The following is a 16,354-nucleotide window of genomic DNA, read 5'->3' as shown; positions in this document are numbered from 1 at the left end:
GTATTGTTGCATGACGATATATATTGTTTGACGGAGGCGACTTTACTATCTCTACGTCGGGTTTCACGATGTAATATATGTTTTTTAGGTACAGTTTTGGTGATAGTGTATACATGCAGATCGAAAATAAATTATAATTTAACAATGCTGTCTGTTTGAGAATAGAATACATTACAATGCACAAAGTTGTAGTTTCAAAAACGAAAAAGTTTAGAATTTAACAATTTTTTAGGTTTGATAATTAAAAGATTATAATGTAATAATATTATAGTTGCAAGAGTTTGCTCCTGAAAAAGAAAGTACCATCTTTCAAAAACACTCCGGTTATAGGGTTTTTATAGTTTTGTAGTTGCAAGAGTGATAGAGGTTAGAATGTAACAATTACATAGATTTGAAAGTAAAAAAAGTTCGAGTCTTCAAATTTTATAGGTTTGGTGTGAAAGAAGTTACAATGTGACTATTGTAAATTCGTGTGTAGTGAGAGTTTACAATGCCACAATGTTTGTGTATTGGAAGGTTAGAGTGTAACAGTGTAGTAGATTCGTGAGTATAGAGGGGTAACAGTGTTGTAGGTTCGTGTCTAGAGAGAAAGAGGTTACAGTGTAACAGTGTTATAGACTCGGGTGTTGAGAGGTTACACTGTAACACTGTTATAGATATGTGTGTGGAGATGACATATTGTAGCAGTGTTATAAATTCGGGTATAGGGAAAGGATACAATGTAACAGTGTTATATATTCGTATAGAAAGAGGATACAATGTAACAGTTATTACAGATTCGTATAGAAAGAATATACAACGTAACAGTATTGTAGATTCGTATATAGAGAGGTTACAATGCAATAGTGTTATAGATTCGTGTGTAGAGAGGTCATTCTGTTACAGTTGTTACGTATTATAATTTATCTCGTACGAATTACCAATTGATTATTTTTTCGCACGTTACGTGTTCGATTGTTCTACATTGCTGTAAAACTGTCAGACAACTCCAGGGAACGTTTCAGGCCCAATAGCCTTCCTCGGTAACTATCAATTACACCTGCCCTGAGAGCAGGTATTTCTGTTAGTTAAAAATAAATAACTTGTTGTTAATGTTGGAGACATTCTCTTTCATTCTCGATGTTTGTGTGGAACTATATAACTTATTTTAAATTCCGTTATCTCTGCAATCACTTCCCGCTGTTTATGTATCATGTATGTTAAATGAAAATTTCCATAACATAAAATTACTTCGAATGCGTTAAAACACACGTTATAATAAAATATGTTACTTTGAAAAAAAAGATAATTTTTAGTTGGTCCAGTGTGTGAAAAAACGTCATAGTTTGTTTGTTTTAGATTGGAATTACAAAGAATCCAGAGTATGAGTGTTGAGCGGCTTGAGGAAACTCAATACAAAAAAAAAAAAGTTTGATAAAATGTTATATTATTGTCTTTTTGTAAAACAGGCTAAATGACGATAAGAAACTTGTCAAAAGTTTTTTTGTATTTGAGTAGCAATTATTAGAGGTTAAATTCCCTAAAATGACGTAGTAAAGCATCGTCCTGTATGAGGGCCCGGTATGGCCAGGTTCGACTCGTAATCTGAGGATCGCGGGTTTGAATCCCGATCGCACCAAACATGTTCGCCCTTTCAGCCGTGGGGGCGTTATAATGTGACGATCAATTCCACTATTCATTGGTAAAAGAGTAGCCCAAGAGTTGGCGGTGGGTGGTGATAACTAGCTGCCTTCCCTCTAGTCTTACACTGCTAAATTAGGGACGGCTAGCACAGATAGCCCTCGAGTAGCTTTGCGCGAAATTCAAAACAAACAAACAATGCAAATAACACTATGTAACAAAGTGTTTACCTGTTCTTGGACAGAAAGTGTTATTTCCCAATTGCTTATGCCTAAAGTAAATGGAAAAGACCTATTTTGCTCTTCAAACTTTGTTTTTGTTGACCTGGGTAATGAAATTCTCAAATTTATCCATTTTCCAGAACATTCCAGGTAGATTCAGTGCTGAGTAGCTGAAAGAGAATTTACAAGAATTTTCAAGAACTTTCTAGAATGTTGTAGAGCTTATGAGAATTTTCTGGAATGTTATAGAACTTCACTCGTCAAGATGGGTTCTGATTCTGCCACAATGTATCCGGTCTGTGCGAGGCAATTAGAATTGACTGTAACCCGAATGAGTGGTGCCTAATAACTACTAGTGGACCTCCAGAAGGTGTTGTTCCCACCATTGCACATAAAATTAGACCTTATGAAACAATTTGTTACAGCTCTTGAAGGAGTCTGCAGCCTTCAAATACCTTCGAGACGTTTTCCTTAAGCTGTCTAAGGCAAAGGTCAAAGCTGGTGTCTTCGTTGAACCACAAATAAAGAAGATTCTGGAGTGCACAGAATTCCCCAAGAAGCTCAGTAGGAAGGGTAAAAAAAGCTTGGGGCAGTTTTGTCGCAGTGGTTCGAGGCTTCTTGGGCAATCACAAGGCCGAAAATTATGTGGAACTGGTTGAGGCTCTGGTGAAGAACTACGGCAAAATTGGCTACATGATGTTCCTGAAAGTCCATATCCTCGATGCTTATCTTGATAAATTCAAGGAGAACATGGAAGCATACTCAAAGGAGCAAGGCGACCACTTCTACCAAGATACACTGGACTTTGAACGCCGCTACCAACGAGCGTATAACGAAAACATGATGTGAGACTATATTTAGGGGCTGATACGTGAAAGTTATTTATATTACAGTAGCAAATCTTGAAAAAACTACTCACTTCTAAACATTTTTGTATAACTTGAGCACGAATACATGTAAATCTTGATTCATATGTTGTTTTATTCAGACCTTATGTACATGAAAATGTGCAAATTTGCCCGCTTTTACATAGAAAATAGGTTAATTTCTAATTTTCTTTATCCAGGTCACAAAAGCAAAGTTTGAAGGGAATAATGGCAATTTTCTGTACTTTTACAACATAAGCAATTAAGAAATAACACATACTATCCAGGAACAAAATTTGTGTTGTACAGTGTAATGATTGATACTAGAATATTGACGTGAACATTTTTAATAGTAATGATGGCCTGGCATGGCCAAGCGCGTAAGGCGTGCGACTCGTAATCTGAGGGTCGCGGGTTCGCGCCCGCGTCCCGCTAAACATGCTCGCCCTCCCAGCCGTGGGGGTGTATAATGTGACGGTCAATCCCACTATTCGTTGGTAAAAGAGTAGCCCAAGAGTTGGCGGTGGGTGGTGATGACTAGCTGCCTTCCCTCTAGTCTTACACTACTAAATTAGGGACGGCTAGCACAGATAGCCCTCGAGTAGCTTTGTGCGAAATTCCAAAACAAACAAACTATTAATAGTAATGTCAAACCAAATCATTATTAGTACAAGAATACTTATATAAATATATTTAATTGTAATGCCAAACCAAAAAATGATTGGTTCTAGAATACTGACACAATTGTATATAATATTAACGTTTATTTATCACTACAGTAAACTAATACACACAGCTCGATTTATTATGCTATCATATCTTATAAAATTCGTTCTAAAATTTATTATTCTTTTACAAGTGGATTACTCATACTGCTGCCAGATCGAATTTTGAAAAACAACGCCAATCCTCCTGCTCCTATGATTAAACCAAGTATCAACATGGTGATCCCAAGTGCGGCCATTGCACCTGAAAGTTATACATGTATTTAAACTGGGCTCTGTAACATTTAGACATTCTCACACAGCGTCATCATCCTTTGAAACATTATTATATTTCGTATAATATTATTTGTCAAAAGTATTAATTTACTTATTAGTAGTATGGAAGATCTTATTGTCACTAATAATGTAATCTTAGCCTATCTATATATGTATGTATATACACTGATATTCTGCGAGGCATGTTCTCACTAAATTCTCTATCTCACCCTATTCAAAATCCTTTTCATGGACGATGACTAAAGAACCAAAGACTATTATCGTCAGTTAAGATCTCCAGATGATCCAGTTAGTGTTAGAACCATGAGCTCTGTATGAAACAGTGCAGAGTATTACTACTGCTGTTTTAAATCTCGGAATGGTTTGTGCATAATTTGAAGTGGAAACCACTCTCCCACTATGACGATACAGTTGTATTCCGTCGAAAAGATGTGAAACATTCCATTGTTATATTATCTACACAGTTACAGAATGCAGACTTTATGATAACTCTACTATCTATCCATCTTTCACAACTAGCAGGAAATAATCAAATTTCACTCAGTCTTAAAACTTTGAAATGTTAGTTACCCATTATAAAACTTCCATTGTTGTATATTCTTGGATTAATTCAATGTATGGTTGATATGTGCCAGTTCTTCAAAGGCTTGAGTTCACTTACACAACACTTCAATACAATTCCATATCAAGTGTGACTTTGTTTCAAGTAATGAGTGTTTATGTTGTTTTTGTAGCCTAATGTATGCTTTAGGTCAAGGTTCTTAGCTCTTGTATTGTCTTTCCAGACTTGTAGCCTTTTCTTTACTTCAAATTCTCAGTTTTTCTACTGTCTTTCTTGTGTACCCTTGTCTCGTGGCTCAAATACGGATTTCTTCCACTGCATTTATAGCGTACCCTCGCCCTTTTAGTTTAAAGACACAGTTTTCTGCACAGTTCCTAAATGGATTCTGTAAACCTCGAAGGCAGTTAAAAAGTTCAAAATTTGAAACTTTTCAAACTATAGCTGCAGAAGAGGGATTAGGGTGGATTTCAGGAAAAGCTGCTTAAATATATTTCTGATTTTCCTAAACTATACTTGAGATTCGGGTTTATTAATCCAGAAAGACTCCATTCCTTTTAATCCACCTTATATTTTTAACCCTCCGACTATTGTTTGGATCTCTTTACCCTACACTGGTTTGCATAACGTTCAAAAAATACAATTTAATATACCTGAAAGGGATTTGCTCTGTTAAGAGTTTACATTGGCTTCTAATATTCTGAAAAATGTGAGAAAATATGCAATGAAAGTATTTCATTAGTTCTACACTGTTCCAATTTGTGCCTAATTTCCGAACAAAATGTGAACAATTACTTAGATAACACTAGTGTAATGAGGAAAGATGGTTTTTGATATTCACTTACCTGTTCCATAACCATCAGTGCCTGTAATACAAAAAAAAACTACAATCACTTAAAAAAACCTTTAAGTGACTTATTTCATGCGCTTCAATTAGTCAACTAGCTTAAAAAATAAAATTTAGGCCTATGTCGAATAACTCCATTTCCTGTCCTCAAGAATAACAGTTTGTAAATTTTACAGTTTATTAAAAGATCTCAAACTATCAACAGCAACAGAATTTAAAAGTCTAAATATAAAAAAATAAAATTAATAGTTTGATTTTCTCGTCTCTAATTCTCTATTATTAAGACTGATTATTTATTATTCCAAGTTCCTAGATATTATTAGTTTGATTTTCTCATCCCAAGTTCTGGATGTTAATAATTGGATTTTTCATTTTCTGTTCCTGGATGCAATACTTTAATTTTTCATCTTTATTTCATAAATATTAATATTTTTATTTTTTATTTTTAGTTTCTAAATATTAATATATTGGTTTCCTCATCTACAATTGATAGATGTCAAAGTCTTACTTGAAACATCATAAAAGTTGGATTTTTTAACTTCTACATCGAATTTTTCCTGGAAAGAAAAATATTTAAAAATATGAGGTTGATTTTAGTTGGCATTTAAATATACATATATATAATATTTTGGTATAAAGAATTATACAAACGAACATTAAGGAACACGTAACTTTGGTTTATAAAATCAATACAATATTTTAAGATATGCCAATCAACATTTGTACTATTATTATCTCTTTTAACTTTGTCGTTAATTTAAGTGATTCTAGGAAGTGGCAAAAAGTAGAAAGCAATGAAAAAGACATTAACAGCTCCTTCTCCTATCCCCTAATATTTCTATTAATTATAATTATATTCAATAATATAGTCATCCTATTATTTGAAGTTTCTATTGTTTTTAATCCAATATGTATAGTATATAGTATTGTTTTTTTCTAAACTAAACTAAATATAGTTAACACAAAATTACTGAAAACGTAACATAGGTTAACAAATAATCGTACTGCTGTTAAGCTGTTAATAGAAGATACTTCTCATTCGTGATTAACGAAACTCAGTTTTTCAGAAAGGAAACTTCAAGATAAAAACAACATTTCGCAATATACAAAACTGAATAAAAACAATTAATTATTTTAAGTTAATTTTATTAGATTAAGATGTTTGCACTAAACTACACATGGGTATTTGTACATAGTTAATCAGCAATATCCATCACCAATTATTGGGCTAGTCTTATCTCACTGAATAGCGGTGTTCAACCATCTTCTTACATTTCACCTCCGTTTCCGATATATTAATATTTTGATAAGGTGTTTATAAAAATATTGCAAGCTAAAATAAACCTCTTCAGATTGGAGACAAGAAAAATGGATGTTTTTTTTTGAATAACACTTACTGTGAACGTACGCTAAATGACCAGGTAAAAATGCCTTAAGATTCTGGTATAAGTGTCCAGAAATATGTCTTTTTTGGCTCCCTCAACTGAATAATGAAAATTACTGTTACTCTTATAATCTCACCCTTACCATAAATCCTGGAATATTTACGGCAACATCACATATCTCAAACCCTGGATCCTACAACTTGCAAACCATTACCTTAACAGCAACATCCTGTGTGTCAAACCCTGGACAATTCACCCTTAAATCCATTATATTAGCACTATCACGTGTCTCGAACCCTATACCTTTCAACTTGCAACCCATTACGTTAAGAATGATATCATTTGTCTCAGATTCCTGACCTTTCATCTTGTTTCCCGTTATATTAACATAATCGGCACAATATTTACCAAAACAGATAACACAACGAAATAACTGAATTCAACCTTAACAAAACAGATAACACAGCCACAAGACCCACATAAACTTCCCCTAAACAGCTAACACTACTACATAGTCAATATCAACCTCACCAAAACAAATCACACAACTATATAACCGACATTAACTTCAATAACATAGACAATAAGACTATATATTTCACACAAGTCTGCAGAAAACCAACATGTTAAGACTATATATTTCACACAAACCAACATGTTAAGATTATATATTTCACACAAACCAACATGTTAAGATTATATATGTCACACCAGCCTCATTAAAACCACAATACTTTCACTACGTATCCGGCTATAATCTTACCAAAACCTCCAGGTTTACATTGCATATTTGACACTAATATTACGCAAACCTACATGTTTACGCTACATATCCGAAACTAGTATTACCCAGACCTCAATATTTACACTACATATCCGAAACTAGTATTACCCGGACCTCAATATTTACACTACATATCCGAAACTAGTATTACCCAGACCTCAATATTTACACTACATATCCGAAACTAGTATTACCCAGACCTCAATATTTACACTACATATCCGAAACTAGTATTACCCAGACCTCAATATTTACACTACATATCCGAAACTAGTATTACCCAGACCTCAATATTTACACTACATATCCGAAACTAGTATTACCCAGACCTCAATATTTACACTACATATCCGAAACTAGTATTACCCGGACCTCAATATTTACACTACATATCCGAAACTAGTATTACCCAGACCTCAATATTTACACTACATATCCGAAACTAGTATTACCCAGACCTTAGTATTTACACTACATATCCGACACAGGTATTACCCAAACCTCTATGTTTACAACACATATCCAACACAGATATTACCCAGAGCTCCATGTTTACACTATATATTTGACATTTTCCACGACCCATCACGTGAACAAGGACGACAATCTCTCACTACTCGTTTCAACAATCCAATTACGTCGAAATTTATAGAAACTGTGGCTTGATCTACGTATTTATAGAAACTGTATCCGGTGATCTAAGTATTTTTATGTGGAGTAATGTAAATACCCGTTTGATTTTGATTACAGTTGAAAGGATATAACATGGAAGGAACTTTTGTTTATAACTAAGTTTATTCAAATTCCTTTATTTTATAATGTCATTACGTGCAAAGGAAATTCTTGGAAAATGTAAATTCTTTATCCCGATAGATTTTTATAATCTTAGTGTACAATTATTTTGAACTGGAAAGAGCTTTTTATATAATTTGGTAAAACTGGTCATATTTTAGTGGCATCACGAACGCTAAAACTCGTCAAGATGTAGTTCTTATACACCCGTTCCATCATGACCTTACAACACTAGTCGCGTGAATTGTTGACTAGCATAATCATAACAGACGTAATATACCGTGCGTTATCCTCAGCACGTGATTTATTTCTCTCTATATCTGACGTCTACTTCTCTTCGTATATGAAGCCGAATTCCATTGACTCAAATATATGAAGACCAGTAAATTATAATTTAACTAATCTGATATCTTATTCTCGGGAAAGTATTGATATCAAGGTTGGAGGGGTTATCAACATGATACACTATAGATCTAGATAAAACAGTCCCAATACTTAAGAATGCCATATTGTAGATATAGTACTTTTTTTTTAATTTCGCGCAAAGCTACACGAGGGCTATCTGCACATAATAATAATATTTAAAGATGTTACATTGTTGATTCTGATAGATGCAGTAATAAAACTTAAGGATGTTATACTATGATCCAAACAAACATTGTAACAATACTTAAGGATGTTACATTGTAGATTCAGACAGGTACAGTAATGATGCTTGAGGGCTTTACATTGTAAATTCCAATAGATAATTTCATAATACTTTAAGGACGTTATATTTTAGATCCCCAGGTATAGAGAACCAACCCCACCTATTACGACTGACCATAATCCCAACTACTCTGGGGTCGGCCAGTATTTTGGTAAACCAAGGATTTTTACACCCGTGTGGCTAGCCCAGTCGGCAATCATGTGGGACGTTTATGCTCAGATTGCAAGTCGAGCGCCCTAACCACTAGGTCACGCTAAGCCCAATAGAGAGATTAACAATAATTAAAAATATCAACATAAAGATCCAATGAAAATATATAAAGCTGTGGCACTCAAATATGTTGCTGTATAGAATAAAATGTGTAATACCACAAAATATCTGAGATTTCTGTTTGAAGATATTTATGTTTCGCTTCTTGTAAAGTTGTTAAAAACGTAAACTGACAATATGATAAATATTTCAAAAATGTATCCTTCTATTTTTTCACTTACTCCATTCTTTCCTAATGTAAATGAAAATGTTGTCCATTTCTTCAAGTTTTCAAGTGCCTGAGAATTGGATATGTCATCTTTGATAGTTCCTACCTTAACTTCAGAGAAATATAGTTTTAAGTAGCTAATACATTACAGTAATAAGAAATGTTCCATAGTGAAAAATATTAATAACACTTTTGTTTGCACGCTATATTAAACTTTTTACATCAACACATTACAGTGTCTGGAACGTATCTCTTCATACAACTAGAAGATACAAAACATAAGAACCAGAAATACGTTAAGAATTTATAATTTCCATTAACAGTAATTTTTTAAATTTTCCTCTTTAACATTCTGTGTTTATACGATCAAAAGTAAAAGAAAAATGTTTAAAGTATTTTATTACTGAACCTTATAATATAATTCAAAATTAGTATTGTATTGCGTGTTAGTCCTTAAATGTATCGTTTAAAATTGTATATTCAAAATAAGGTTATTTCAAAAACTTCCTACATTCAAGAACTTCGAATGAAAAACATGAAACATAAGACTGTACAAAGAATAAGCAGAGAAACACTGGTCAAAGAAGAGAGTATCAAAATGAAAACGTGAAAATAAGACTGGACAAAGGACAACCATGAAAGAAGAGAATGTGAAACATAGCATTTGACAAAGAACAACTAGTAAAAGAAGATGAAGTGGAACATAAAACACTGGACAAAGAACAACCAGTGAAAGAAGAGGGCATGAAATATAATGTCAGACAAAGAAAAATAGTGAAAGAAGATGACGTGGAACATAAAATATTGGACAAAGAACAACCAGTGAAAGAAGAGGACGTGGAATATAACATCAGACAAAGAACAATCAGTGAAAGAAGATGACGTGAAACATAAAACATTGGGCAAAGAACAACCAGTGAAAGAAGAGGACGTGGAACATAAGATTCGACAAAGAACAACCAGTGAAAGAAGAGAATGTGAGACATAAATTTGACAAAGAACAACTAGTAAAAGAAGATGAAGTGGAACATAAAACACTGGACAAAGAACAACCAGTGAAAGAAGATGACGTGGAACATAAAACACTGGACAAAGAACAACCAGTGAAAGAAGAGGGCATGAAATATAATATCAGACAAAGAACAATCAGTGAAAGAAGATGAAGTGGAACATAAAACATTGTACAAAGAACAACCAGTGAAAGAAGAGAATGTGAGACATAAATTTGACAAAGAACAACTAGTAAAAGAAGATGAAGTGGAACATAAAACACTAGACAAAGAACAACCAGTGAAAGAAGAGGACGTGGAACATAAGATTCGACAAAGAACAACCAGTGAAAGAATAGAATGTGAAACATAAATTTGACAAAGAACAACTAGTAAAAGAAGATGAAGTGGAACATAAAACACTAGACAAAGAACAACCAGTGAAAGAAGAGAACGTGGAACATAAGATTCGACAAAGAACAACCAGTGAAAGAAGAGAATGTGAAACATAAATTTGACAAAGAACAACTAGTAAAAGAAGATGAAGTGGAACATAAAACACTGGACAAAGAACAACCAGTGAAAGAAGAGGGCATGAAATATAATATCAGACAAAGAACAATCATTGAAAGAAGATGAAGTGGAACATAAAACACTGGACAAAGAACAACCAGTGAAAGAAGAGGACATGAAATATAATATCAGACAAAGAACAATAGTGAAAGAAGATGACGTGGAACATAAAATATTGGACAAAGAACAACCAGTGAAAGAAGAGGACGTGGAACATAACATAAGACAAAGAACAACCAGTGAAAGAAGATGACGTGGAACATAAAACATTGTACAAAGAACAACCAGTGAAAGAAGAGGACGTGGAACATAACATCAGACAAAGAACAATCAGTGAAAGAAGAGGACGTGGAACATAACATCAGACAAAGAACAACCAGTGAAAGAAGAGGACGTGGAACATAACAGCAGACAAAGAACAATCAGTGAAAGAAGAGGACGTGGAACATAACATCAGACAAAAAACAATCAGTGAAAGAAGAGGATATGGAACATAAAACACTGGACAAAGAACAACCAGTGAAAGAAGAGGACGTGGAACATAAGACTGGACAAAGAATAACTAGTGAAAGAGGAAGACATGGAAGATAAAACTGAACAAAGAACAATCAGTAAAAAAAGATGATATGGAATATATCACTGGTTAAAGAACAACCAGTGAATGAAGATGGCATGAAACATAACTTTAAACAAAGAACAATCAGTGAAAGAAGAGGATATGGAAGATAACACCAATTAAAAAACAATCACTAATAGAAGAGGACGTAGAACATAACATTAGACAAAGAACAACTAGCGAAAGTACAAAAAGATTTTAGAAACACACACAGAAGAAATGTTATTGAAAGAGCAAAGCTAGAATATTCACAAAGACCTGTTGTTAACATACTTACACACAGAATAGGGGTCCTCCAGTAAGTTCACCTCAACTTCTAATGTTCTATTATCTACACGATTAACCTTTGGAAAAATGTTAGGTATACCTTAGCAATTTATCAAAATAAACTTAAAGTAGCACATAATAAAAACACAAATAACAAAATTAAATGTAGTTGTTAGTAGATTTCATTTTGTGCATTAGGTATTAACACAACTTGCGATTTTACTGCTTTACTTAATGCACTAAGAGCAGGTTCGTGAGTTAATAATCTTTGATTCCTGAAACTATATTTGATACTTTAATCGGGAGTTTGTTTATTATTTTTTTTTCACTTTAATTTAATGCTACAAAAAGCGTTCATTCAAATATTTTTATTTATTTCCCAGTTACAATAAAAAAATCAATCATACATGTTTTACCTCTCAAATATAGGTTCTCACTGTCTCAGATATATATCTTCACTTGAAACACGAGACATCGACTGTCTGCGATACGAAACTAAGTAAATCATGCTTTCTTATTCACTCTTTAAAGATAGGACGTTTGATTCGTCAGATACGAAACTAACCGATTCGTTATTTTTCGTTTCAGTGCTCTTATATTCAGTAAATTTGAAATATAACAATTATATAAATAAAGTAAAAGTAGCTTTATCTCTCAAAACAAAGTATAATCGAAACATTTGGATCACAGTCCTGCGTTAGGCAGTTACCGATTGTAAACTGCTAGGAAAAACAACTATACATGACTGTGGTTTAATTTTTTTAAAAAAAGGAAAACACACTTTGTGTTTGTTCGTCATTCCTAGCTCGGGTGCTCGGGAATCTCTGTTTTCCTTCAACCCCGTCCCAGAGATTTAATTGTGTTAGTGAATTCGGTTGTAAGTTGTTCTTGCAGAAATAAGCTGGTGAAAAGAGTTAATAGCCAACGAAATAACCGGAGAACAGTGAAGAAAGTCGGAGGAGACAGGCGAAGTGTCTTGTTGTTCAGCAACGGTTGAGTCGATGAACTTGATGTAGTGACATCAGAGCGTGAGACACACAGACGAGACAGGAATATCCACACGAGTTCCATATATTAAGTTTTCCTATCGCGTGGTTTTAGCTGAGATATTGGATTGGAAGAGTTATTGATGCCGAAATAAAGTGAATTTTGTTTTAAATGTTTTCCTATTTCAATTGGTTTCTTATTGTTGGGATAGGCTAACGGCCCTTTTCCGGATGGGGACCGAAGGCTCAATGCCCAGTTGAATTTAAATGCACTAGGAAACCGGGTTGTCTGGAAAAAATTATTTTCATAGAATAGACATGGAATGATTTATTTGTTCTGTGTCCTCGTTGTAAGGCCATGATTATCGTTAGATACGACATAATGGTTCACCCTTTGTGTGAGTGTGTCTTTAGTTGTATTATTGTTGGCAAAATAAATTGTATGGTTAGGTGTGTTTGGTGGGAGAGCTAAGAGTCTGTGTATTACTGAAGTCAGGCTCTTTCTTTTTTCTGTTTCTTTTTGTTTGTAATATTTGAAATATAGTTATGTTAATCTGTTTTGTTTTTTAGTGGGTGTGAAAACTGCTTAATTTGTGTATGTTTTGTCCAGGGGTAAAAGCTAGGAGATTTAAGGCTAATCTTGTGGCTTTGTTTTACTGGAGTTAAACTTTTGACGTTGTCTTTGGACATATTATATGTTATTTGGCAGCCGTATTCTATGAGTTGACGAACGAATGTTTTGTACATTTTTGGGATGGTTGTGGGTGTACAGTTCGTATGTTTACCTGCAATTAGACTTACACAGCTGATGCATGCGCTGATTGAGGAGTGTATGTTCTGAATGTCTTTGTTCCATGTTAATCTGGTGTCAAAAATAATTCTCAGGAGTTTTATAATGTTGTTAATATTTACTTGTAAACATCCAAGTGTTAATTTAATTTCCTGTGCTTGCAAATAATTTTCTAGAAAAGACTATGTCTGGTGTTTTCATTGAATTGTGCATCCCTCAACATTTTTTGTACCATTTGAGGATTAATTCTAGTGTTTTATGGATGCAATTTGTGTCAGTGATAGAGTTTCTACAAATGATGTGGACTACAATATCATCAGTATATTGGGAATGATATGTATATGTTAATTCTGAGAAGGGAACATCATAAACAAGGAATATATATATATAGGAGGTGCGAAAGGAAGGACCCTTGCGGCATTTCTGCCGTGATGTTGAATGTTGTAGATAGTATGTCATTGACTTTGACTAATCAATTTCTTAAGACGTTTGATGTCCATCTGATTACCGTTTCGTTAATATTTAACATATATTTTACGGCACTGTGCACACACTGTCAAGAGCTTTCTTAACATCTAGAAAAACACCTATTGTGGCTTGATTGTTATCTAATGATTTAAATATTAATTCGGTTAATCGTGTGAGGTGGTTTATTGTTTGCCTGTTGTTTTTTAAGACGTTTTGATACTCTAATAAGAAATTGTTAGAGTCTCAGAAATATAAAAGTCTGTTTGATTTTTTTCCATCAACTTGCTGTGGAAACGTATAATACTAATGTGGTGAGAGTTATATGGATTTGATCTGTTGGTTTATTTCTTGTTGTTGTTTCTATTATTAGTGTAAATATTGTTTGTTTCCATGTGTCGGGGTAATAGCCACTGAACAGCGGCAAATTCGTGATGTTTGCTAGGTGTAACAGTAAGAGGTTAGATGATTTTTTTTAGAAGGATATTTCTTATACCGTCATGCCCTGGGGCTGTATGTTTGAGTGTTTTGATGTTGATTTTGAGTTCGGTAATAAACACTTTTCTGTTTATCATATTCTGTTGACTGTTATGTTTTCATGGAATGAAAAGTGTAGGATTAGAATTGTTGCAGGTGTTCACATGAGTGTGATGGTCGGAGAAGTCATTTTTACAACTTCATAATCAGAATATAACGTTATCGCTACACAATGTATTGACCTGATATCTTTCTGGTTGTGATTTAGTTTTTCTTACATACAAATCAATCTCTGGTATTCAACCCAGAAAAAACACCAATAACCAAATCAATCTCTCACCTGAAATCGTGACAAACGTCGTGGGTTTTTAAGGTTCATTTTCTTTGACAAGTTCATCACAATTTCTTCTTTAGCAGCAGTCATCTGTGAATCGCTGTCCTTCTGGAAGTTACCTTGGGATTATTAATATAACTAACGTCAGCCTCGCACAGTAAAAATAAAACACAATGATGCACACAGTTAACCACCCAACAATGTGTTAAAAAACAATTGTCTTTTTAGATACCAAGAAATTTAAAATATTCATAAATTAGAAAATTTTGGATTACATTAATACCGTTGGTATGGGTATTAAAGGTCAGTTGCAAACTCTCTGTTAACCTGAAGATGACCTGGGATATTTACTAGCTGTCTTATTTTTAGTCTATCAGTTCAAAATAAGAGGCGGCAAGCGCAAATATACACATGAAGATAGTACTTTAGATTTGACTTTCAAATGTCTTTCCTTCGTTAATTAAAATATTGAACGATAGATAATAATTAAATGTGATTTACGAATGTGTTTCCTTCAACAACGAAAATATTCAGAGTATGTATGTTTCTTTATGTATCACTACGATGAGGGTAAGTAATGGAGGAATATGTTATTTATCATTATTCTTGAGAAGTTTAAATATAAGATTGGGAAATCGTTTACACTGTTGAGATATCAAAATATCTCAGCATTATCATTACCTTTCACTCCAAAGTGTAAATGAATCTGATTCTTGTTTGCGTAGCAATACGAAACATCGAACGCAGTAAATCGGTCGTGGTCCACAGTTTGGTAATTGAAAATACTACGCTGGAAATCTTCCCTTTCCTAAGAATCAACAGTATTTTAACCAATAAAACTGATAAACTTTATTTTTGTATTTTTCTATTATTATAAAGGCTGGAGGTGATTAATCGGATATATAATTGAATCACGTGTTTCTACCACGCTAAATAATAAATATAATTACTTGTGAAAGTATCACTCGTTTGCACTGAAACGTTAACTATGTGCTGTAATGCAATACATATAAATTTAGTTTCTCAGTTACGGTGATCATATCCTAATATGATGTTAACACGATCTCTAAAAATTATTAAACATCCGTTGACACTGGAAAAGTATATGCTATTCTCAGAAACAAATCTAGCAGCGTAATTAAATAAACATAAGAATAAAATTCAAATATTTACTTACAACTGAAACCTGTTGACTGTGTGTTCGAGAATTAAAGAAAAGAATTAAGAATTAAATGAAAATTCTACAATATATAAATCTAAAAATTATTTTTTCCAAGCATTTCAACTTCATTCATTTGTTAACAGCGTTTATACAGCGCTACACATAATAAGCTCCCTAGTTTACAAACCTAACGAGTGAAGATGACAGATAACCTGTCTTCCTGTCAATAAAAAACCAATACATCTACATGTTTCTGATTTCATTTCTTTAAAGAAAAATGTCTTAAAATTACAAACCTTAAAATTATTCTTAACCTAAAAACATTGTTCTACTGCTCAGTAAAAATGTTTTAAAGACAACTATCGTGGTAATCAGTTGAGACGTTTCCATTACGACTAATATTCTGATAATCATTAGAAATGTATTAATCAAG

General features: G+C 33.4%; 1 protein-coding gene across 1 annotated transcript in view; it reads right to left on the bottom strand.

Moving 5' to 3' along the window:
* Window positions 1-3,451: 3,451 nt before the first annotated feature.
* Window positions 3,452-16,354, bottom strand: part of LOC143235262 (uncharacterized) — a 31,668-nt gene continuing 18,765 nt past the window's right edge. Inside the window, exons 11-17 of the mRNA XM_076473235.1 lie at window positions 15,441-15,567; window positions 14,766-14,878; window positions 11,718-11,784; window positions 9,276-9,373; window positions 5,623-5,671; window positions 5,113-5,133; window positions 3,452-3,676 (exon numbers count right to left, since the gene is read on the bottom strand). Coding sequence (XP_076329350.1) covers window positions 3,552-3,676; window positions 5,113-5,133; window positions 5,623-5,671; window positions 9,276-9,373; window positions 11,718-11,784; window positions 14,766-14,878; window positions 15,441-15,567 — 600 coding nt within the window. The 3' untranslated portion in view covers window positions 3,452-3,551. The remainder of the gene's footprint in view (window positions 3,677-5,112; window positions 5,134-5,622; window positions 5,672-9,275; window positions 9,374-11,717; window positions 11,785-14,765; window positions 14,879-15,440; window positions 15,568-16,354) is intronic.

This window comes from Tachypleus tridentatus, chromosome 12, assembly GCF_004210375.1.
Source record: "Tachypleus tridentatus isolate NWPU-2018 chromosome 12, ASM421037v1, whole genome shotgun sequence".
Classification (NCBI taxonomy): Eukaryota; Metazoa; Arthropoda; class Merostomata; order Xiphosura; family Limulidae; genus Tachypleus; species Tachypleus tridentatus.
This window is presented reverse-complemented; position numbering and strand designations above follow the sequence as displayed.